Source organism: Scyliorhinus torazame, chromosome 2 (genome assembly GCF_047496885.1).
Source record: "Scyliorhinus torazame isolate Kashiwa2021f chromosome 2, sScyTor2.1, whole genome shotgun sequence".
Lineage (NCBI taxonomy): Eukaryota > Metazoa > Chordata > Chondrichthyes > Carcharhiniformes > Scyliorhinidae > Scyliorhinus > Scyliorhinus torazame.
In genome coordinates this window covers 241,588,273-241,613,184 of record NC_092708.1, presented here as the reverse complement: position 1 = coordinate 241,613,184, position 24,912 = coordinate 241,588,273, and the positions used below count along the sequence as shown (strand labels likewise).

The 24,912-nt window shown below is 48.7% G+C and overlaps 1 protein-coding gene across 2 annotated transcripts in view; it reads right to left on the bottom strand.

Moving 5' to 3' along the window:
• LOC140396830 (cysteine-rich motor neuron 1 protein-like) overlaps positions 1 to 24,912 on the bottom strand; it is a 419,037-nt gene that overhangs the window by 36,003 nt on the left and 358,122 nt on the right. For both annotated transcript variants that reach the window (XM_072485588.1, XM_072485597.1), the window contains exons 9-10: positions 15,484 to 15,702; positions 13,193 to 13,408 (exon numbers count right to left, since the gene is read on the bottom strand). In XM_072485588.1, the coding sequence (XP_072341689.1) occupies positions 13,193 to 13,408; positions 15,484 to 15,702 (435 nt within the window). The remainder of the gene's footprint in view (positions 1 to 13,192; positions 13,409 to 15,483; positions 15,703 to 24,912) is intronic.

Genomic DNA, 24,912 nt, shown 5'->3' with positions numbered 1-24,912 from the left:
CCCCCCGTCCATCTTCCCCGGGACAAACCGGTGGTTACCCCTGATCGGGGACCACATCGAGGCTCCCACTGTACCCCTGTGCCGTCTCCACTGGCCCCAGATCCTTAACGTTGCCGCCACCACCGGGCTGGTGGTATACTTTGATGGCGAGAATGGCAGTGGTGCCGTCACCAACGCCCCCAAGCTCGTTCCTTTACAGGACGCCATCTCCATCCTCTTCCATGCCGCCCCCTCTCCCTCCATAACCCACTTGCGGATCATCGCCACATTTGCTGCCCAGTAGTAGCTCCCTGGGTTTGGCAGCGCCAACCCTCCTTGGTCCCTACTGCGTTCCAGGTACCCTCTCCTTATCCTCGGGGTCTTATTCGCCCACACAAACCCCATAATACTCCTACCTACTCTCTTGAAAAAGCCCTTGGTGATCACGATGGGAAGGCACTGAAACACAAACAAAAACCTCGGAAGGACCACCATTTTGACCGACTGCACTCTACCCGCCAACGAGAGTGGCAACATGTCCCATCTTTTGAAGTCCACCTCCATTTGGTCCACCAACCTCGTCAGATTCAATTTGTGTAGGGCCCCCCAAATCCTGGCTATCTGGATCCCCAGATACCGAAAACTCCCCACCGCCCTCCTCAGCGGTAGGTCCCCGATCCCTCTTTCTTCGTCCCGCCTGTAATACAAAAGGCTCACTCTTCCCTACATTGAGCTTGTAGCCCGAGAACTCCCCAAACTCCCTCAGAGTCTGCATGACCTCCACCATCCCCTCCATTGGGTCCGCCACGTACAGCAGCAGGTCATCCGCGTATAGCGACACCCGATGGTCTTCTCCTCCGCGGACCACCCCCCTCCATTTATTAGACTCCCTCAGTGATATGGCCAAGGGTTCGATCGCCAATGCAAACAATAGGGGGGACAGGGGGCACCCCTGCCTCGTTCATCGGTACAGCCGAAAGTACTCCGACCTCCGCCGGTTCGTCACCACAATTGCCACCGGGGCGCTGTAAAGGAGCTTAACACAGCTAATAAACCCTCCCCCGAACCCAAACCTACGCAACACCTCCCAGAGGTACTCCCACTCTACTCGGTCAAAGACCTTTTCCGCATCCATAGCTGCCACTATATCCGCCTCTCCCTCCTCCGATGTCAAAGAACAAACAAACAAAGAACAAAGAAATGTACAGCACAGGAACAGGCCCTTCGGCCCTCCAAGCCCGTGCCGACCATGCTGCCCGACTAAACTACAATCTGCTACACTTCCTGGGTCCGTATCCCTCTATTCCCATCCTATTCATGTATTTGTCAAGATGCCCCTTAAATGTCACTATCGTCCCTGCATCCACCACCTCCTCCGGTAGCGAGTTCCAGGCACCCACTACCCTCTGCATAAAAAACTTGCCTCGTACATCTACTCTAAACCTTGCCCCTCTCACCTTAAACCTATGCCCCCTAGTAATTGACCCCTCTACCCCGGGAAAAAGCCTCTGACTATCCACTCTGTCTATGCCCCTCATAATTTTGTAGACCTCTATCAGGTCAATCCTCAACCTCCTTCGTTCCAATGAGAACAAACCGAGTTTATTCAACCGCTCCTCATAGCTAATGCCCTCCATACCAGGCAGCATTCTGGTAAATCTCTTCTGCACCCTCTCTCAAGCCTCCACATCCTTCTGGTAGTGTGGCGACCAGAATTGAACACTATACTCCAAGTGTGGCCTAATTAAGGTTCTATACAGCTGCAACATGACTTGCCAATTCTTATACTCAATGCCCCGGCCAATGAAGGCAAGCATGCCGTATGCCTTCTTGACTACCTTCTCCACCTGTGTTGCCCCTTTCAGTGACCTGTGGACCTGTACTCCTAGATCTCTTTGACTTTCAATACTCTTGAGGGTTCTACCATTCACTGTATATTCCCTACCTGCATTATACCCTCCAAAATGCATTGCCTCACATTTGTCCAGATTAAACTCCATCTGCCATCTCTCCGCCCAAGTCTCCAAACAATCTAAATCCTGCTGTACCCTCTGACAGTCCTCATCGCTATCCGGAATTCCACCAACCTTTGTGTCGTCTGCAAACTTACTAATCAGACCAGTGACATTTTCCTCCAAATCATTTATATATACTACAAAGAGCAAAGGTCCCAGCACTGATCCCTGTGGAACACCACTAGTCACAGCCCTCCAATTAGAAAAGCATCCTTCCATTGCTACTCTCTGCCTTCTATGACCTAGCCAGTTCTGTATCCACCTTGCCAGCTCACCCCTGATCCTGTGTGACTTCACCTTTTGTACTAGTCTACCATGAGGGACCTTGTCAAAGGCCTTACTGAAGTCCATATAGACAACATCCACTGCCCTACCTGCATCAATCATCTTAGTGACTTCCTCGAAAAACTCTATCAAGTTAGTGAGACACGACCTCCCCTTCACAAAACCATGCTGCCTCGCACTAATACGTCCATTTGCTCCCAAATGGGAGTAGATCCTGTCTCGAAGAATTCTCTCCAGTAATTTCCCTACCACTGAAGTAAGGCTCACCGGCCTGTAGTTCCCTGGATTATCCTTGCTACCCTTCTTAAACAGAGGAACAACATTGGCTATTCTCCAGTCCTCCGGGACATCACCTGAAGACAGTGAGGATCCAAAGATTTCTGTCAAGGCCTCAACAATTTCCTCTCCAGCCTCCTTCAGTATTCTGGGGTAGATCCCATCAGGCCCTGGGGACTTAACTACCTTAATATTTTTTAAGACACCCAACACCTCGTCTTTTTGGATCTCAATGTGACCCAGGCTATCTTCACACCCTTCTCCAGACTCAACATCTACCAATTTCTTCTCTTTGGTGAATACTGATGCAAAGTATTCATTTAGTACCTCGCCCATTTCCTCTGGCTCCACACATAGATTCCCTTGCCTATCCTTCACTGGGCCAACCCTTTCCCTGGCTACCCTCTTGCTTTTTATGTACGTGTAAAAAGCCTTGGGATTTTCCTTAACCCTATTTGCCAATGACTTTTTGTGACCCCTTCTAGCCCTCCTGACTCCTTGCTTAAGTTCCTTCCTACTTTCCTTATATTCCACACAGGCTTCGTCTGTTCCCAGCCTTTTAGCCCTGACAAATGCCTCCTTTTTCTGACGAGGCCTACAATATCTCTCGTTATCCAAGGTTCCCGAAAATTGCCGTATTTATTCTTCTTCCTCACAGGAACATGCCGGTCCTGAATTCCTTTCAACTGACACTTGAAAGCCTCCCACATGTCAGATGCTGATTTGCCCTCAAACATCCGCCCCCAATCTATGTTCTTCAGTTCCCGCCTAATATTGTTATAATTAGCCTTCCCCCAATTTAGCACATTCATCCTCGGACCACTCTTATCCTTGTCCACCAGCACTTTAAAACGTACTGAATTGTGGTCACTGTTCCCGAAATGCTCCCCTACTGAAACATCTACCACCTGGCCGGGCTCATTCCCCAATACCAGGTCCAGTACCGCCCCTTCCCTAGTTGGACTGTCCACATATTGTTTTAAGAAGCCCTCCTGGATGCTCCTTACAAATTCCGCCCCGTCTAAGCCCCTGGCACTAAGTGAGTCCCAGTCAATATTGGGGAAGTTGAAGTCTCCCATCGCCACAACCTTGTTGTTTTTACTCTTTTCCAAAATCGGTCTACCTATCTGCTCCTCTATCTCCCGCTGGCTGTTGGGAGGCCTGTAGTAAACCCCCAACATTGTGACTGCACCCTTCTTATTCCTGATCTCTACCCATATAGTCTCACTGCCCTCTGAGGTGTCCTCCCGCAGTACAGCTGTGATATTCTCCCTAACCAGTAGCGCAACTCCGCCACCCCTTTTACATCCCCCTCTATCCCGCCTGAAACATCTAAATCCTGGAACGTTTAGCTGCCAATCCTGCCCTTCCCTCAACCAGGTCTCTGTAATGGCAACAACATCATAGTTCCAAGTACTAATCCAAGCTCTAAGTTCATCTGCTTTACCCGTAATTTACCGTCCTTCGTATATAGGTCACACCTGCCCCGGAAGAGCTCCCAGTGGTCCAGATAACGAAAACCCTCCCTCCTACACCAGCTGTTTAGCCACGTGTTTAGCTGCTCTATCTTCCTAATTCTAGCCTCACTGGCACGTGGTACAGGGAGTAATCCCGAGATTACAACCCTAGAGGTCCTGTCTTTTAACTTTGGATGTCATCATTATCACGTTTAAGAGCAGCCGCACATTAGTATTTAATTGCCTGCCCTTTACGAATCCCATCTGGTCCTCATGAATCACCCCCGGGACAGAGTCCTCAATCCTCGTGGCCAGCACTTTTGCCAATAACTTAGCGTCCACATTAAGGAGCGAAATCAGCCTGTCCGATCCACATTGCAGTGGGTCCTTGTCTTGCTTCAGAATCAAGGAAATTGTCGCCTCCGACATTGTTGGGGGCAGGGTCCCCTCCTCTCTTGCCTCGTTAAAGGTCCTCACTAGTAACGGGGCCAACAGGTCCACATACTTTCTGTAGAACTCCACCGGGAACCCGTCCGGCCCCGGGGCTTTCTCCCAAACCCTTACTCAGCTCCTCCAACCCGATTGGTGACCCCAAACCAGCCGCCTCTTGCTCCTCCACCCTCAGGAACCGCAGTTGGTCTAGGAATCGTCTCATCCCCTCTTCCCCCCCGGGGGCTGGGATCAGTACAGCTTTTCGTAGAAGGCCTTGAATACCTTGTTTATTTTCATTGCACTCTGAACCGTGGCTCCCCTTCCATCTTTGATTCCCCCTATTTCCCTTGCTGCCGTCCTCTTACGGAGCTGGTGTGCCAGCATCCGACTGGCCTTTTCCCCGTACTCGTAGGTCGCCCCCTGCACCTTCCTCCACTGTGCCTCCGCCTTCCCCGTGGTCAACAGGTCCAACTCCATCTGGAGCCGTCACCTTTCCCCAAGTAATCTTTCCTCCGGGGCCTCTGCGTATCTCCTGTCCACTCGCAAAATCTCCCCCACTAACCTCTCCCTTTCCATGCCCTCTGTCTTCTCCCTATGAGCCCTGATGGAGATTAGCTCTCCCCTGATCACCGCCTCCCATACCACCCCCACTTGCACCTCCCCGTTGTCGTTGGCCTCCAAGTACCTTTCGATACACCCCCTCACCACCTCATCTGCCAGCAGTCCCACGTCCAGCCGCCACAGCGGGCGTTGGCCCCTCTCCTCTCCCAGCCCTATTTCCACCCAGTGCGGGGCATGGTCCGAAACGGCTATGGCCGAATACTCCGTCCCCTCCACCCTCGGGATGAGCGCCCTGCCCGGAAGAAAGAAATCTATCCGGAGTAGGCCTTGTGCACGTGGGAAAAGAAAGAAAATTCCCTGGCCTGCGGTCTTGCAAACCTCCATGGGTCCACTCCCCCCATCTGATCCATAAACCCCCTGAGCATCTTGGCCGCCGCCGGCCTCTTTCCCATCCTTGATCTGGAGTGGTCCAGTGCTGGGTCCAGCACTGTATTGAAGTCTCCACCCATTATCAGTCCTCCTACCTCCAGGTCCGGAATGCACCCCAACATGCGGTTCATGAATCCAGCATCATCCCAGTTCGGGGCGTATACATTTACCAACACCACCCCCGTCCCTTGCAACCTACCACTCACCAGCACATATCTCCCTCCATTATCCACTACGATAGTCTTGGCCTCAAATGACACATGCCTTCCCACCAGAATTGCCACCCCTCTATTTTTCGCGTCCAGTCCTGAGTGAAATACGTGTCCTACCCATCCCCTTCTTAACCTGACCCGGTCCGCCACCTTCAGGTGTGTCTCTTGGAGCATAGCCACGTCTGCCTTCAGTCCCTTCAAGTACTCGAGCCCTCTTCACCGGCCCATTCAGGCCCCCCACGTTCCACGTTATCAGCCGGATTGGAGGGGCTCTCACCCCCCACCGACTAGCCATCTCCTTTTCTGGGCCAATCCAGTGTCCGCGTCTCCCTCACCCTCCAGTCCCCCAGCCGGGGGACCTCCGTCCCGACCACCTTTTCTGTGTCCCATTCCCTTTCAGCCAGTGCAGCAGCAACCCTCCCCCCCCCTTCCCCCTCTCCCCCCCTCTAGTCTAGCTTTTTTGCTCCCCCCATATCACTCCCGTAAGTCAGCTGACACCTGCTGACCCCGGCTTCCCCCGCCATCCCTTTGACCCCCCCCGTGTGGGAGTCTCCCCATCAGTGTACGTTCCTTCGTTCCCCTTCCCGCCTTTCTTCCCGCCGCGGGAAAAGAACCCCGCGCTTTCCAAAGCCTGCCCCGCCCCCTCTGGCGCAGCTCCTGTCGCAGCCTTGTCTCTCTCCCCCAGCCCATATAACATCCTCTGCGCGTGATTGACCCCCTATATACAACAACCATCATACTTCAACCCTCAAACACCCCCCACCCTCACAAACCCTCAATTAGAGTCCAACTTTTCAGTTAGTATAAAGGTCCACGCCTCTTCGGGCGTTTCGAAGTAGTGGTGTTGGCCATTATGTGTAACCCACAGTCGTGCTGGCTGCAACATTCCAAATTTCACTCCTTTCCGATGCAGCACCGCTTTGGCCCGGTTGAAACCCGCTCTCCGCTTAGCGACCTCCGTGCTCCAGTCCGGGTATATTCTGATCTCTGCATTGTCCCACTTGCTGCTGCGCTCCTTCTTGGCCCATTTCAGGACCCTCTCTCCTTGGCGGCTCATTTGCCTTGGGCTTCCTCGCCAGCACCCGGTGCGCCCCTTCCAGCTCCAGCAACCTCGGGGGGGGCCTCCGCGCCCATCAGCGGCCCGATCATTGTGCCCGCATATGCCACGGCGTCGGCCCCCTCCACTCCTTCTGGGAGACCCAGGATCCTCAGATTATTTCTCCTCGACCTGTTCTCCAGGTCTTCGAGTTTTCCTGCCCACGTCTTGTGTAGCGCCTCGTGCCGCTCCACTCTCACCGCCAGGCCCAAGAGCTTGTCCTCATTCTCACTCGCTTTTTCCTGGATCTTCACCTCGTGGGCTTTCTGGGTTGCCCCAAGTCCTTCAATTATTGCCAACATAGGCGCCACCATCTCCTTGCGCAGCTCCTCGAAGCAGCGCTTGATGAATTCCTGCATCTCCTCTTTGTCCCCGGCCGCCGCCATTTTGCTTATTTTCCCTCTCTTCTCCCGCTGCTCCAATGCCACTTTTTTGGCCATTTTGCTGTGGGTCCGGTCCATACAAGTTAGTGGGGACCTCTCTCCTCTCTTCCCCATGGGTTGGCTGTAAAAAAAGTTCAGTTGGGGCTCTTCTAGCGAGCCCGAAGGTCCGTGTTCGCGGGGCTGCCGAATCATGCGGCTTAGCTCCGCATCGCCGCTACCGGAAGTCCAATAATCAAAAAAGTTAATGAATGATGGCCTTTGTACCAAGAGGACTAGAATACAAGGGGGTATTAGCTAAGGACAGCTATACAAAGCATGGGTCAAACTACATGTGGACCATCATGTGCAGATCTGGACACCGCAACCTATGAAAGATATATTGGAAGGAGTACAGCATAAATTTAGCAGAAAGATATACATAGAACATACAATGCAGAAGGGGGCTATTCAGCCCTTCGAGTCTGCACCGTCCCACTTAAGCCCTCACTTCCACCCTATCCCCATAACCCAATAACACGTCCTAACCTATTTGGACACAAAGGGCAATTTAGCATGGCCAATCCACCTAACCTGCACGTCTTTGGACGGTGGGAGGAAACCCACGCAGACACGGGGAGAACGTGCAGACTCCGCACAGACAGTGACCCAGCGGGGAATCGAATCTGGGACCCTGGCGCTGTGAAGCCACAGTGCTATCCATTTGTGCTACCGTGCTGCCCTATCTGGATTTAAAAGGAGAGATTACATATATTAGGGTTTTGCTGGAATCTAGAAAGTCAAGTGGTGATTTGATTAAGGTTGTCAGCATACTAAGGGTCCGAAAATTCCCATCCGAAGTCCGAAGGACCTTTTGCTGTAAGTCAAATATTCCGTCCCACCTGCGATGATGCTAGTGGTGCGTTTGATCAAAAAATCCTGACCACGGACTTCCGGTGGCGGCTACGCGGGAGTAAGTCGCATATTTGGTGGCTCCCGCTCTGGCCGGACTTTTGGACCTTTTTGCCCAACCTTTTTGTGTTTTTGAGTTTTGGCTTTGAAGGCGCAGAAAATTTGGCTCTGGACCAACATATTGGTGGATGGCATGGAGAACTCCAAGGGGCCGAAAAGGAAGAAATAAAAAGATAAACAAGGGCTGGGTGGAGGCTGCGGCTGAAGACAACATGGCTGATGTCCGGACCCCTGCTGCGACGGCCCAACCATCGACTGAGGAGCTGATGCAGGTCATCCAAGAGGGCTTTGCCAGAAACGGGACTGTCTTGACCCGATAAAGGAGTCGATCGATCAGCTGCAGCGCAGGCTGGATGCTCAGGATTGGACAATTCAGAAACTGGAGAAGGCGCTGGCGGACCAGGAGAAACACCAAACGGTGGTCGAGCTAGAGGTGGGGATGCTAAAAGATCAGCAAAAGAGGCTGCTGGAGAAGGTGGAGGATCTGGAGAACAGAACTCGCCGGCAGAACTTGAGAATTGTTGGTCTCCCGGAAGAGGCTGAGGGGGCTGATGCTGGTGCGTTTGTGGCAAGTATGTTTCAGAAACTTCTGGGGGAGGGGGCTTTTCCCCAACCGTTGGAGGTGGACAGGGCGTACAGGGAGATGGCGGCATATTGGCGGATAGGGAGCTGATGGTAGGCAGATTTCAGGTCCACTGTAGGGAAGACCCGATATTGTGCAATCTGATTGACCATATCAGATATGCGTGGGAGGGGGTACGCGTCGAGCTGCGTGTACCGATTGATGGTCTGACTGTAGTCAATGACCATCCTGTGTTTCTCCCCAGTCTTTACAACTACCACTTGGGCTCTCCAGGGGCTGTTGCTGGCCTCGATGATACCTTCCCGCAGTAGCTGGTGGACCTCCGACCTGATGAAGGTCCTGTCCTGGGCAATGTACCGTCTGCTCCTGGTGGCGACGGGTTTGCAATCCGGGGTGAGGTTTGCAAACAGGGAAGGTGGGTCGACCTTAAGGGTCGTGAGGCCGCATACAGTAAGGGGTGGTAGGGGCCCGCTGAATTTCAGAGTTAGACTTTGGAGGTTGCACTGGAAGTCCAGGCCGAGTAGCAAGGCAGCACAGAGGTTGGGGAGGACGTAGAGCCGGAAGTTGCTGAACTCTACACCCTGGACAGTGAGGGTGGCGGTACAGTATCCGCGGATCTCCACGGAGTGGGATCCGGAGGCCAGGGAGATTCGTTGGGTAATGGGGTGTACCGCGAGGGAGCAGCGCTTTACTGTATCGGGGTGGATGAAGCTCTCCGTGCTCCCGGAGTAGAGAAGGCAAGGTGTCCTGTGGCCATCGACTTTCACCGTCGTTGACGCGGTTGCGAGGTTGTGTGGCTGGGACTGGTCGAACGTGATGGAGGCGAGCTGCGGCTGGTGTTGGTGGGCCCCGGGCTGGTTGGCCACGGTGCTGGGCGATGAGTGGCCCGATGAGGTGCCCGATGAGCAGGGATCCTGAGGTGCTGTCTAAAATGGCGCTGAAGATGGCGACGTTAAAGATGGTGGCGCCCACGGGCCACACGAGGTCTGATGGGGGGGGGGGAAGATGGCGGCACCCACAGGCCGCACTTGGGTTGCGGGGACGAAAGTGGCGGCGCCCACGGGTCGCACGTGGGGGTTGCAGGAACAATGGGCCTGGTTACAGCGGCGATCGACCTGGCCTGGCACACCGCAGTGAAATGTCCCTTCTTCCCGCAGGCCTTGCAGATTGCGCTGTCAGGGGTGCTTTGTCTGCCCGCAGAAATAGCATTTGGGCCCCCCGGTGTTGGTTGACTGCCGCGCGGCGCAGGCTTGGAGTTGGCTGGGGGTGGTCGCTGGTGGGGTCGACGATGTCCAGAAGGGGGGTGCCGTGCGGTCGGGGGCGTACGCTTGTACATTACGGGAGGCTACCGTTAGTGAGGTCATGAGTTTCTTGGTTGCCGTGAGGTCAACCCTTTTAAGAGGCGCTGGCGGATGTACGCCGACCCTATGCCAGGTACAAAAGCAGCTCTGATTAGGAATTCGGTATGTTCAATCGCCAAAACTGCCTGGCAATCACAGTTCCTCGCCAGGGCGTGCAGGGCACGCCAGAAATCTTCCAATGACTCACCGGGGAGTTGTTGCCACGTGGACAGGAGGTGCCTGGCGTAGAGTTTGTTGATCGGCCGAGTGTAGTTCTCTTTCAGAAGTGCCACGGCCTCAGTGTAGTTGGGCGCATCCCGGATAAGAGGAAAAATATAGGAGCTCAACCGTGTGTACAGGATCTGGAGTTTCTGTGCTTCTGAGGGTTGTTCTGTTGCTGCTCCGATGTAGGCTTCAAAGCAAGCTAGCCAGTGGTCGAAGGCCGACGTGGCGTTGTCTGCTTGAGGGTGCAGCTATCGGCGATCTGGCTTGATGCGTAGGTCTATCGCTGTAAAATCTCTGCTTAAATAAATTGATGCACTATCAATTACGATGAGACGAGAGTAATCGAGGCTTTATTAAGCAGAAATGTGTTGCCTCCTGCAGCTGCTGCCGAAATGGCTGCAGCTCGGTGAGCAAACACATTTATACGCCGCCTACTGGGCGGAGCCAGCAGGTAGGGATCTACCCCCGTACCCGTAGTACAGGAGCTTTGCCGTATTACTTCTCATATACGTAATACGTACAAACAGTGGTGTCTACCACACCCGGATGAGTAGATTATTTGGGGTAGAGGACAGGTGTGTAAAATATGCGGGAGGACCAGCGAACCATGTCCACATGTTCTGGGCATGTCCAAAACTTAGGGGATATTGGCAGGGGTTTGCGGACGTCATGTCCAGAGTATTGAAAACAAGGGTGGCAATGAATCCAGAGGCGGTGATTTTTGGGGTGTCGGAAGATCTGGGAGTCCAGGAGGAGAAAGAGGCAGATGTTCTGGCCTTTGCCTCCCTGGTAGCCCGGAGATGGATACTATTAGCTGGGAGGGACTCAAAGCCCCTGATGTTGGAGATCTGGTTAACCTACATGGCGAGCTTCCTCAGCCTAGTGAAGATTAAGTTCGCCTTGAGAGGGTCTCTGTTAGGGTTCGCCCGGAGGTGGCAACCATTCATTGACTTCTTCGCGGATAATTAATCGTCGGGGGGGGGGGGGGGCTGGGGGCTAGGGAAGCGTAGACTAGGGGGTTCAATAGGCGGGTCTTGGAGAGATGAGAGTCGGTGTTTGCATTATGTTTATTGTTCTTTGTACATTGTTTTTATACTGTTGCTGTTTGTAATGCCAAAAATACCTCATTAAAATTGTTTGTTAAAAAAAAAGAAAATCCTGACCACTATTTCCATTGCTTGGGGAGTCTAGGTCTCAGGGACCAAGTCTGAAAATTAGAGCCAAATCTTTTAACAACTGGTATTTGTTCGTAAACACTTCTACAATCAAAGCGTGGTAAAAGTCTGAAACTTTTGAAGCGTTTGGCAATTGATGCAAGATCCATTGTTAATATTAAGTCGGACATTGACAGACTTTGGTAACAAAACCGTTTAAACGGATATGGGACAACGATGAACACATGGGGCGAAATTCTCCTACCCGCCCCACCACATTTCTGCGTCGACCGGCCGGCGGGAGTCTCCGTAACACCGGCCGGTCAATGGGGTTTCCCATTGTGGGGCAGCCCCACGCCGTCGGGAAACCCCCCGGTGCCGGCAGAACGGAGACTCCCGCCGGCAGAGAATGACGCCCATGGAATTAGATGACATATAACCCACCATTTCATTAAATAGCAGACCAGGCTAGATGGGCTAAATGGCCTGTTTCTACATTGCTGAAACACTGGTTGGTGGATTCTCCGATAGCTGATGTCGAAAATACGTTCGGCGATTGGCCAGAGAATCTGTTTTTACGCCCAAATCAGGGGTGGTGCCGTTTTTCGGATGCTCCGCCCCCTCAAAAATGGCATAATCGCCGAGTACGCCACACGCCGTTGGGAGAGCCTCAGGACGTCACCTGAGGCCTGCCCCTGATGTTCCACCCCGATGGGTCAACTTCCCGACAGCGTCAGTTGTGTGTCCTCTCAGTTTTCGGGGACCTTGCATGGCGGCTGCAGACTGTGTCCAGCGGCACCACAGTCGGGGAGGGGGGGGGGGGCGCATTCCACTGGCAGGCGGGGCTTTGGGGAGGGGATGGACTGGGGGACGGACTGGGGGTGGCCGAGGGGGGTTACAGGGGGGCACGACCTGGTAGGCCGGGTCCACGCGCGGCTGGCGTCATGTTGTACGGCGTACCCTCTGCAGGGCGCATGTGTGGCCACGCACCCGGCCATTCCCCGTCCGTATCTGCAGGTAAAGCCAGCCGTGGCGCGGCTGCTAGCCCCCCACCGGGCGGGGCATCGGTGCGGTGGCAGCGCCGACTTTTTGGTCGTAAAACCAGACCCTTCCTCCCGATTTAGCCGCAAAATTGGAGACTCCAGCCCTCGAAAGCTAATGCAACCAAAATACATTAAGAAATGTTTGGAAGCAAAACATACGGCAAAGAATAAAATAGCTCAAGATAATTTTACCAACAATGGGATTTCAGAGAAGCTTCACTGAAATAACAACAGTAGATTGATTTGAAGTAACAGCTGCAATGAATTTCCAAAGAGGCACACCTGTTTTCATGAAAGCACTGTTGTTCAGTAACAAACTCGTTCAGATTATATATATTTTTTAAAAAGCAGCATCACTGCAATCACAGGGATCCTTTCATGTACTCTCAAATTGAACTTACTTGTGGAAAAATGGTTACAGATGGCATTTGAAATAGATCATCCTTTGTGACTGTTCGATTCCACAGGTTATTGTGTTTTACAATTAAAGGCACAAGGAAATGTTGCATGTTTACATAGAATGTACAGAGGCTTTCTCCCCTGCATCAACCTATGCATCTGCATTCCACAGTTGAAATGGTTAATCAAAATGCAAATAGTGAAGTGATTTAAATGTACCATTAAAAAATACATGAAATGGTGCATTTATGTAGGGATGAACGCAAACAAATTTCCCTTGATAGCTTCAGTTGTTATTTGATAATCTTCTAATAAGATTACCCATTGCACAAACAATATTTATATGCTAAAGTAGCATTTCTACCAGTCGTGTACCTGGACAAGTCAGACAGCAAGCCCTCGATTCTTTGATTGGTGCTTGGCACAGGAGAGGTGGGCACACTTCAGTATCACACAGCACACGACCGTTGTGACACGTACATTGAGTGCAAATGTCAAGGTTCCAAGTCTCACCCTCTAAATAGTATTCTCCTCCAGGGGCTTGACATACAGTGAGGTCAATTGTATCAGGCTGCCCACTGCCCGTCTCATCTGTGGAAATCAGAAAAGAAGCTTTGTTGTGGAGAACTTATCGCCAACAACCACGGCGGCCATATTTGCATAGCACCTTTAATTATAGCAGCTGTGGTCCAGTGGTAGAGCCATTGCACTGCCCCCCCACCTCAACCCCAAGTCAGAAGAATGTGGTTTCAAGCTCCAGAGTTGAGCTCTAAAGGCCGGCACTTGTAGTAGTGGAGGACTGGCTGAGTCGCCGGGTGGAATTTTACCGCTGGTTGGCAGACAATGAGTCGAGCTGTTCAAAAGTCCATCGACTTAGGCGGGATCGGAAAATCCTACCCGAGGGAGGGGACCGTAAAATTCTGTCTTTCAGACGAGATGTTAAACCGAGGCTTGGTCTACTGCGTCAAATTATGGAAGAAATCCTATTGCACTATTTTTTAAAAAGTAAACCACTAGAGGTCTTTCTGGTGTCCACATAAATGCACCTTAATTTTTTCATGTCCCAAGACATTTCACAAAAGGGCAGTTGAACATCTGGATGAATTGGAAAAGGGTCAGCAGAGGTAAACTGAAGGTCTGGTTAAAGAGGTAGGATTTGAGGAAGGTTTTGAGATTGGAAAAGAGGTGCCAAGGCAAAATAGTGAGGAAAGCAGTACAGAGCCCAGCTGAATACAGTGGACAGAAAGCAGGTACTCTATATAGGGCTGGATTGGGAGATCAGAGGGTATGAGCTGGGCCATGAGACATGAAGAGGTCCCAAAAGAGAAGATACAAAGACCTCATGTGAATTTTCAATCGGAATGATTATTTTGAGATCAGTGTAGTTTAAAATAGGAGACAATTAAACTCAAGAGTACGGATGCAATGATGACCAGTACATAGTGAATATTAAGATTCTGGCCGTGGAGTTCCCCAATGACCTGTGTTGGGTAATATGTTAGGAATGAGGAGTGTTACGATGCCCCAAGTGCACAATAGTTTTGTGAGGTGCATGAAAATGAGAAATGTAAGCTACAATGGTTAGAAGATTGAGGCATTTTGCAGGTGACTGTGCAGCAACAGGAGTATAAGCCATTGTAGATGTGTTGGTTACATTACAACAGGTCAGAACGTAAACACAGAAGAGAGGTTCCACAGGGGAGGAGCAGGGCCAAGTGTTTGCTTCTAATCACCGTTGCAAAGAGGTTAAATATGATGACACACAATAGACACAGATCGAGGATATGGCAGCATGAACAGAAAGATAAGTGGACTGAGGAACCAGAATGCATTTTTAAAATAATTCTCTCACGGATTGTGGGCATCCTTGGCTAGGCCAGCATTTATTGCCCACCCCTAATTTTCCTTGAGAAGGTGGCGCTGAGCTGCCTTGTGGAGCCACTATAGGACATGTAGCCAGTGGCACGGTAGCACAATAGTTGGCACTGTTGCTTCACAGCATCAGGGTCCCAGGTTCGATTCACAGCTTGGGTCACTGTCTGTGTCAGCACGTTCTCCCTGTGTCTGCGTGGGTTTCGTCCAGGTGCTCCGGTTTCCTCTCACAAGTCCCGAAAGATGTGTTGTTAGGTGGTGAATTGGACATTCTGAATTCTCCCTCTGTGTACCCGAACAGGTGCTGCAATGTGGAGACTAGGGGCTTTTCACAGTAACTTAATTGCAGTGTTAATGTAAGCTTACTTGTGACAATAAAGATTATTATTATTATGCGGTAGGTAGACCCACAGTGCTGTTTAGGAGGAAATTACAGGATTGTGACCCAGCGGCAATGATGTATCGGCAATATTATTCCAAGTTAGGATGGTGCTTGGCTTGGAGCGGAACCTGCAGTTGGTGCTGTTTTCAAGCATCTGCTGCCTTTGTCTCCAAGACTGTAGAGTTCACGCATTTGGGAGGTTCTGTGGAAGCACCACAGTATGGGGAGAGGCAAGTGATTTACTCATAAAGGTATATTTCTTGTTATTAGGTTTACCCTATAATGATTTCAACTTAAAAACAATAGTGCACTCTTAACTTTAAATCTTAGAGAGGCCATGTTGTACTCACTGGAACACTCATTACAGGAAATAATTACTGTTTTAGCCAAGTCTGATGAAGCTGTAACTCACCTTGACAGGTAGGGCAGCAGTGCCCAGGCCTGACCAATGGGTTGAGACAGTTTGGAACAGGGCACGTAATTAGCACACACATTTCCCTTCCACCATAACAATAACAGTCCCTGCATCCATCATGCCAGCCTTGTCCTTCCTCGTAGCGTCGTCCATTCGCAGTCAGGCAGAAACTGGTTTGAGGTGGAGGGACAGTTGTGCTAAGATGCACATCAGTCTCTGCAAAAGTAACCAAGCATGGCAATGTAATAACATTTTATCGCACTCGACACAAAATTCACCAAGGTAGATTTGAACTTAAATCACGTTAGCGGTTGATATTTCTTTATTTAGATTTAAAAGCATCAATTTCCACTGTTCTCTAAATCTACTTTTTCAATACCTATCATAACAGGAGATTAGCATGAGGGATTGGAGTTCTTGATTTCATCTCTGATGCCAAGTAGACCCAATTACAGCAATAATTAGATTGTTCGATCAATAAGCTCCAATTTCAGAAATTCAACTGGTCTGGCTGTGTTATGAACGCAACTTCCTTGACCACTGGTCCTGGGGTGGGACTTGAACCCGGAACCTCTGGCTCAGAGACCAGGACGTTATCCACAACGCCACAAGATCTCCTATGATGCCACTGTATAGATGCGCTATATTAAAGAGTGCTGGGATGAGATTTGCATCTGTGATTTTGCAGCAGTTATGATTTCCTGATCTCTAGGGTAATAATTGAGCCCGCTAAAAGGAAGGGCACAATTTTCACCAGAAGTTGAGGAAAATAGCAGAGAGTACGTCAGCCTGAGTGATCCTGCCCATTACAAGGTGGGTGATCGGAACTCTGGGAATGTGTCTGGAGGTGGTGGGTTTGGGGAAAAGAAATTAAAGAAGAGAAAAACTATTTCAAAATATCAAGTCCCAGTCTAAATCAATGGGCATAAAACACTGCACAAAGTTGCAAACAAAAAAAGTAACTTTATTCTGTTATCTAGAATAATTATTAGAGGGTATACTGAAACTTCTTATTGTAGTGAAATAGATAACTGAAATTCGTGAAAAACAGACTAGTACTTTCTTATATCTTGTAAATTTGACATTGTCCCAGTGATCATAGGCTGCTCTCCCCTTTGAGAGGGGAGAGTTGACTGGTGGTGATTTATCCTGAGGATCACCACACCTCAGGTGAGTGGCAAGGCTGAGAAAGTTATTCATGAATAACTCAGCTGGTATGGGAATCGAACCCACGCTTTTGGCCTCGCTCTGTAACATAAGAACTAGAAGTAGGAGTAGGCCATCTGGCCCCTCGAGCCTGCTCCACCATTCAATGAGATCATGGCTGATCTTTTGTGGACTCAGCTCCACTTTCCGGCCCGAACACCATAACCCTTAATCCATTTATTCTTCAAAAAACTATCTATCTTTATCTTAAAAATATTTAATGAAGGAGCCTCTACTGCTTCACTGGGCAAGGAATTCCATAGATTCACAACCCTTTGGGTGAAGAAGTTCCTCCTAAACTCAGTCCTAAATCTACTTCCCCTTATTTTGAGGCTATGCCCCCTAGTTCTGCTTTCACCCGCCAGTGGAAACAACCTGCCCGCATCTAACCTATCTATTCCCTTCATAATTTTATATGTTTCTATAGATCCCCCCTCATCCTTCTAAATTCCAATGAGTACAGTCCCAGTCTACTCAACCTCTCCTCGTAATCCAACCCCTTCAGCTCTGGGATTAACCTAGTGAATCTCCTCTGCACACCCTCCAGTGCCAGTACGTCCTTTCTCAAGTAAGGAGACCAAAACTGAACACAATACTCCAGATGTGGCCTCACTAACACCTTATACAATTGCAGCATAACCTCCCTAGTCTTAAACTCCATCCCTCTAGCAATGAAGGACAAAATTCCATTCGCCTTCTTAATCACCTGTTGCACCTGAAAACCAACTTTTTGCGACTCATGCACTAGCACACCCACGTCTCTCTGCACAGCAGCATGTTTTAATATTTTATCATTTAAATAATAATCCCTTTTGCTGTTATTCCTACCAAAATGGATAACCTCATTTGTCAACATTGTATTCCATCTACCAGACCCTAGCCCATTCACTTAAACTATCCACATCCCTCTGCAGACTTCCAGTATCCTCTGCACTTTTTGCTTTACCACTTATCTTAGTGTCGTCTGCAAACTTGGACACATTGCCCTTGGTCCCCAACTCCAAATCATCTATGTAAATTGTGAACAGTTGTGAGCCCAACACTGATCCTTGAGGGACACCACTAGCTACTGATTGCCAATCAGAGAAACACCCATTAATCCCCACTCTTTGATTTCTATTAATTAACCAATCCTCTATCCATGCTCCTACTTTCCCCTTAATGCCATGCATCTTTATCTTATGCAGCAACCTTTTGTGTGGCACCTTGTCAAAGGCTTTCTGGAAATCCAGATATACCACATCCATTGGCTCCCCGTTATCTACCGCACTGGTACCAGTCAACTGAACTAAACCGCACTCTCAGAGCAACTGCTTGACCACTTTATTGCAATCCATAGTTCCAGTTGGATAAATGGCTCCAAGCATGGCTCATGCACCTCACTCATCAACATTCAGGTGGACATTTAATTTGAGTTAAACTTGGCTCTAAATCAAACAGAGCTCAACACTCCTCTCACCCTCACCCTGCTGGATGAAACACAGAAAAGCAAAGACAAACACAGACACGGAAAGAAAGTCAGCTTTCAATATTTATTTCATTTCTGATTTTTTTGTTGATTTTGCTCTTGTACATTGATGTTGTGCATTTGAATAACTCAGTAACAGACTGTAGAGTGCAGTTTAAAAAGTAAACTGATTACAGATATCTTTCATGATAACTGCTAGTTTTTTTTCTAAAAAAATGTAATTACACATAGGTAACTTTATAATTGCAAGTTATGACATCATCATTTTTTGTATGAGGAGATATTCTAAAATAAAGGTTTAAATATACTGTCTACTTCTGCTGATATAAATTTGCTTTTACTTGAAGAAATGGGAGATAATAAAGGGTGTTCAGAATAGGTCATTCAAGCTATGCAACTTCAAATTAAGATTATACTTTATATGTCTACATAAGTTTATTTTGCATAATAGCTCTGAAACAATTGTGATTATGAGAAATGTTAAGCCATCCTTTGGCTATGATTACAGTTGATTTTTTTTTGTCCTAAAGTTTGCAATATGTGCACAATGTGCAATGCACAATAACAAAGCTGGGAATGGCTACTTGCACATTTAAACCAAAGGTGTTCATCCACTCAACGCAGGAACAAATCACAACACAGAATAGCAGTGACTGGAAATCAGACAGAAAAAAAAGTGAGGATGACAGAGAAAGGAGAAACAGAGAAAGGAAAGCTAGGAAGAGGAGAACGGGAATGAGATGAAGAAATTTCAAGGAAACAAGCAAGAGAAGGAAGGTACAATATGGTGAGCGCATCCATGGTAGCCCACATTGAGATTTCCTTCACGTGAGCAACCTGTCAAAGTGAAAGGACAGGGTTTTGCCTGGGGTATACCAACAGGAAAACTCATCACTTTTGCTCACTCAGAATCAGATATTAAATAAAACATATGATTTGACCTCAGTACACCAAGATGGAGCCTGGACATCATTAGATTCCCATGAGCTGTATTAGGGGGTCCTTTGTAAAATATTAGTATCTTTTGTTGTGTGAGAAGGGCTTGTCTAAAATCACTGCTTGCTGCAGTGGTTTACTACTATTTAATATGGAGTGGAAGAAACCATCAATTGATAAAATGCGACCACAATTCCCTCTTCAGGTCCTGCACAGCCGATTGCAGAATGATTATTCTTTCTTAATCTCATATGCCAAAGCTACTCACTCGCCAGTGTGAAGTACAAAAGCCAGAAAAATGGTTGGCAGCAAGCCTGCTTTAATGGTGGTGGGATGCCTGTTCAAAATTGGCAGGATGCCTGGCAGTGCGCAGCCTGTAGCATAGACGTGATGCCAGAACCTTGGCACGTGCCTGTGGTCTGGCTGGCAAGCTGCCTCAAATGAAGTGGCACAATGCCTGCCCGAGTTCACAATGACCAGATCTGCAATGTTCTGCTTTGGACTATTAAGGGGATTTGTCTGAATCTGGAGAAACAAGCACTGATAGGTTAGATGCCAATAAAATACACTTACTGGAACTCTGTGCATAGATTCTACTGTAACGAAGATTTGTTTATTGGCAAGAATATTTTAAAGGTTCTCCAAGAGAAGACATTTGTGTATTGCTATGGATATGTACTGCATATAATTTTAATTAAAAGATGCAGAATGCATTAACATAAAGGAAATGTGCGGAAACTGAACTGGGTCGACGTATCATTCTGTTTCACTCCTGCAGTTTCAAGTTAAAATCAGGTCCAGGGCTAGGAAAAGACAATTGCACCTTCACTGACTGACTTAATAAGAGGGCAGCATGATTTCCTTCAGCTTTCTTGAAAGTGAACCATCGGAAGGTGACGGATCCGGACAGGGTCCCTGTTCGTGCACTCAGTTCCTGTGCGGACCAGCTGGCAGATGTGTTTGCGGACATCTTCAACTTCTCCTTACTGTGTTCTGAGATCCCCACCTGCTTCAGGAAGACGACCATCATACCGGTGCCAAAGAAGAACCAGGCAACGTGCCTCAAGGACTATCGTCTGGTGGCCCTGGCATCAATCGCAATGAAGTGCTTCGAGAGGTTGGTCACGAAGCACATCATCTCAATACTCCCAGGATGCCTAGATCCACTGCAAATCGCATACTGCCACAACCAGTCCACAGCACACCCTATCTCCCTGGCCCTCCACTCATCCCTGGTGTATCTCGACAACAAGGACTCCTATATCAGACTCCTATTTATTGACTACAGCTCCGCAACCTAGGACTTGGCTCCTCACTCTACAACTGGATCCTTGTCTTTCTGACCCATAGACCACAAAAAGTAAGAATAAACAACACTACCTCCTCCATGATAGTCCCATATACCAAGGCCCTGCAAGGCTGCGTACTTACCCCCCTACTATACTCCCTATACACACATGATTGCATGCCAAAATTTGGCTCCAACTCCATCAACACGTTTGCTGATGGCATGACTGTAGTGGGTTGGATCTCGAATAACGATGAGTCCGAATACAGGAGGAAGATAGAGAACATGATGGAGTGGTGTAACGATAAAAATCTCTCCCTCAATGTCAGCAAAACTAAAGAGCTGGTCATTGACTTCAGGAAGCAAAGTATTGTACACACTCCTACTGCATCAAAGGGGCTGAGGTGGAGATGGAGCTTCAAATTCCTAGGTGTGCACATCACCAAAAATGAGTCCTGGTCCACCCATGTCGACACTACGACCAAGAAAGCACAACAGCGCCTATACTTCCACAGGAAACTAAGGAAATTCTGCATGTCCACATTGACCCTTACCAACTTTTACAGGTGCACCATAGAAAGCATCTGATCTGGCGGCATCACAGCCTGGTATGGCAACTGCTCGGCCCAAGACCGGAAGAAACTACAGAGAGTCGTGTACACAGCCCAATCACATGAGCACGCCTCCCATCCATTGACTCTGTCTACAACTCCTGCTGCTTGGGAATGCAGGCAGCATAATCAAAGACCCCTCCCACCCAGCTTACTCACTCTTCCAACTTCTTCCATTGGGCAAGAGAAACAAAAGTCTGAGAACACGCACAAACAGATTCAAAAATTTCCCCGCTGTTACCAGACTTCTAAAAGACCCTCTTATGGACTGATCTGATCTCTTCACATATCTTCCCTATCAAATAGTACTACACTCCTGTATGCTTCATCCATTGCCTGTGTCTATGTATTTACATTGTGTATTTTATATTTGCCCCATTATGTATTTTCTTTTCATGTATGGAATGATCTGTCGGAGCTTCACGCAGAACAATATTTTTCACTGTACCCTGGTACATGTGACAATAAACAAATTCAAATCTAAATTTCCCTTCCTAGCTGCTCTGCAGTAGAACTTTCAAAGAATATTGCTCAAATGTTGGATTCTGTCAGGTAACTCCCCTAGTGAAACACTGGGCCACAAGTCACTGCTGCTGATGGATGAAGCGCGTCCGCCATTTATTAGAAATTAACTGGACAAGGGAAAATCTGGGACATTCTGCAATGGATGTTTCTGTATCGGAGATAGTCCAGGGTGAATGGGGCCTGCTTGAGTAGGACACGCAAATGTGTCTCTCCTCGACCAATCAAGTTAATGAATAGTGCGGGTTCTGTACCAGGAAGTGTAAATTAGGTCAGTGAATCCAATGATCTAACATCAAATCAGGTACAAGCAAAACAATGATGGGGAAAGAAAGATTTGGTAAAGGGGGAGCAAAAAAAGAGACAAAGATAAAGTAAAAATAGTTTTAAAAAATTTAAGTTTAAAAAAAAATTTGAACCAATAAAATCTGAAGAATGAGTTTTCACTCAGTAAAAGGCAGTTTTCAGTGCCAGTGAGGTTGTTTAGCATCAAATGAAGACTTAGCACAAATTAAATATTGAAATAGACAAGTCCTAATATATTGTGGCATGGTTTAGTTCATATCCACGACACCAATACAAGTACTTCATTCTTCTTCAGTACATTTGAACGGGGAGCTAAGCAGTGAGATACCATTTCACATAGCTCATGGAGCAGGAACACGGGCAGTAACTTCCAGATTTTCACAATTAACTCACATTTGCATCTGCCTTTTGTTTCTGTCTGATATGCACATAAATGAGTTCTATTAGCCTCAGCATTGTTTTTACAGTACAATCTGGCACAATAGATTTGTTCATTAATAAGCATAGGTCTGAACTTAATTAGTCAATCTGAATATCATTTGAAACGGATAATTGTCCAAATCCCGGCCATATCCTCACTTAAGAAAACTGTCAGGTGCTGTTTTATTTTATTAGCAATACTTTTGGGTCACTTACCATAATCAAAAAGGTAAACATAACAAATTGTTTTTTAAAAAAAAAAATGGACCATATGAATGACACTCAATTTTCTAAAAATTTCTGATACTTGAAAAAACATGGATTTTAAATGCTTGGTTTAACTTGGTCACTTTTAAAATATGCTGCATGGGTGTTTGTGGGTCGGTTTTGTGTGATTGGTTAAGATGGCTCCTCCCTCTGCTACACAGTGTATCAGAGATCTATGGCAGCTAGTTATTATAAAATATATTAAAACAAAGAACCTATAAAGGAGATGGATATGCAAGAAGGACACTTAAAAAGATAATTATCAACTTCCGGTTGCAGAAGTCGGTGGAGGTTGCATGTTTGGTGGCTCCTGCCAGAGCTGTCTTTTATGGCTTTTAAGCCCAGTTTTTTGTGAAGATTTGGTCGTGTGGAGTGGTGGGGTGTCTTAGGGCACTTATAGATTGGCAAAAGCCGGCAAGAATAATCTTGGGAAGATGGTAGTAAGCGAAAGTCCGCCGCCGACTGTGTCGAAGGGTGCAACAGGAGGAAAGATGGAGGGAGAGAGCCTGTCGAGTGTGGCCATGCCAATTACGGTAGAGAAGATGATGAAGGTGATGGCTGGTGAGTTCGAAAGACTGTTCACAAAGCATTTTGAAAAGCATCAGATGGGGTTGATGGCCTCACTTAAAGCATGGGTGTGAGAGACCCTTGCTCCGGTGAGAGAGGAGTTGGTGAGAACTTCAATGACGGTGTGGGAGCAAGGGGAGAAAATCAAAGGGATGGAGGAAGCCTTGTCACGGCACAGTGACCATTTCACCTCCGTGAATGAGGAGCTGCGGAGTGTGGCGGAGATTAACAAAGGGCTTGGAGCCAATGTTGAAGACCTGGAGAACAAGTCGCGAAAGCATAACCTGGGGTGTGCCCAAAGGGGTGGAGGGCCAGAGGGCTACAGAATATTTTGCTTGTATGATAGCGAAGCTGATGGGTGAGGGAGAGGAGCTCTCCCAGTACGGACAGAGCCTGCTGGTCGCTCCGGGCAAAATCGAGGATGAATGAGCCACCAAGGACGGTGCTCGTCTGTTTCCATAATTTCCAGGTGAAGAATGTGCTGAGATGGACAAAGCAGAGGCATGGCGTGCAGTGGGGAGGAAATGGAATATGCAAATACCAGGACTTGACAACGGAGTTGGCAAGGAGGCGAGTGGCTTTCGGACAGGCTAAGGCAGTATTGCATAAACACAACGTGTGGTTTGGTGTGGTCTACCTGGCAAAGCTGAGGGCCATGTATAATGGCAGAGACTTTTACTTCAAGACGGTGGCGGAGGCAAAGGCGTTTGTGAAGGCAGAAGGCCTGGGATCCGTCTGAATTCGGAATTTTGGCTGAGTTTTTTTTTCTTTTCCTCTTTTTTCTTTCTTTGTTTTTTCAGAGCTGGGTTCTTTTTCTTGTATGGGTGTCATGGATAACTTTGTTTTTGGGTGTAATGGGGTTTGGAGGGGTGAGGAGGCATTGGGGTTGATGTGGTTTCGTTTTTGGGTATGGGGGAGGGGTTCTGGCAGGGGCCATCACGCTAGCAAACACTATGTTGGGTAGTGAACAGGAGCAAGGTGGGGGGAGGGCCTGCGGCTTTTGGAACCTGTATGGGCAGGTTTTGATGGGCCTGGGAGGTGTGAATGGTGAGGGGAATGGGGTTGATACTGCGTGAGGTACTTTCAAGAGGAAGTGTTGGAAGAGTTGCTGGAGAGAGAGGGGGTGGTGGGGGCAGTGTCTAGGGCCAGGGCAGGGTCCTGCTTGCAGGGGCAGGACCTGAAAGGATGGTCATGGTGGGTAGGAAGGCCGGGGAGCGGCGGTGGGGATGTTGCGAAAGACTTCCGGTCAGAGTGATGATGTGGACTGTACGAGGATTGGGGGGACCGATGAAGAGAGCACGAGTTTTCTTGCGCCAGAAGGGCTTGAAGGTGGACGTGGGCCTGTTACAGGAGACCCACCTGAGGGTAAAGGACCAGATGGAGCTGAGGAAGGGCTGGGTGAGCCAGGTGTTCCATTCTGGCTTTGATAGCAGGGGAGGGGCCAGGCTCTTCTGAATCTGTTGCACTCTTAATGGGTGGCGAATGCAGAGAAAGTGCGGGCTGGAGGAAGGAGCCGGAGGCTTTGTTGCTGCAGAGGGAAGCGGGGTCCTGTAAGGGTCGGGGTTGCGGGCACTGGCAATGGCGCTACTGCCGCTAGCCCCAGGGAAGTATTCTGGGAAACTGGTAGTGGTAGCAACGCTGAGGATTTGGGGGCAACTCCGACAGCACAGCACAGTTGAGGTCAGGGTCGAGGGTGATGCCGTTAAGAAGAAATAATGGGTTTCAGCCGGGGAGGATAGATGCGAGATTCGGGGCATTGGAGAAGAAAGGGAGGGAAAGAGTTGAAGGATGTGTTTTTGGAGGGGAGATTTGCAAGTTTAGAGGGGTTGGGAGGG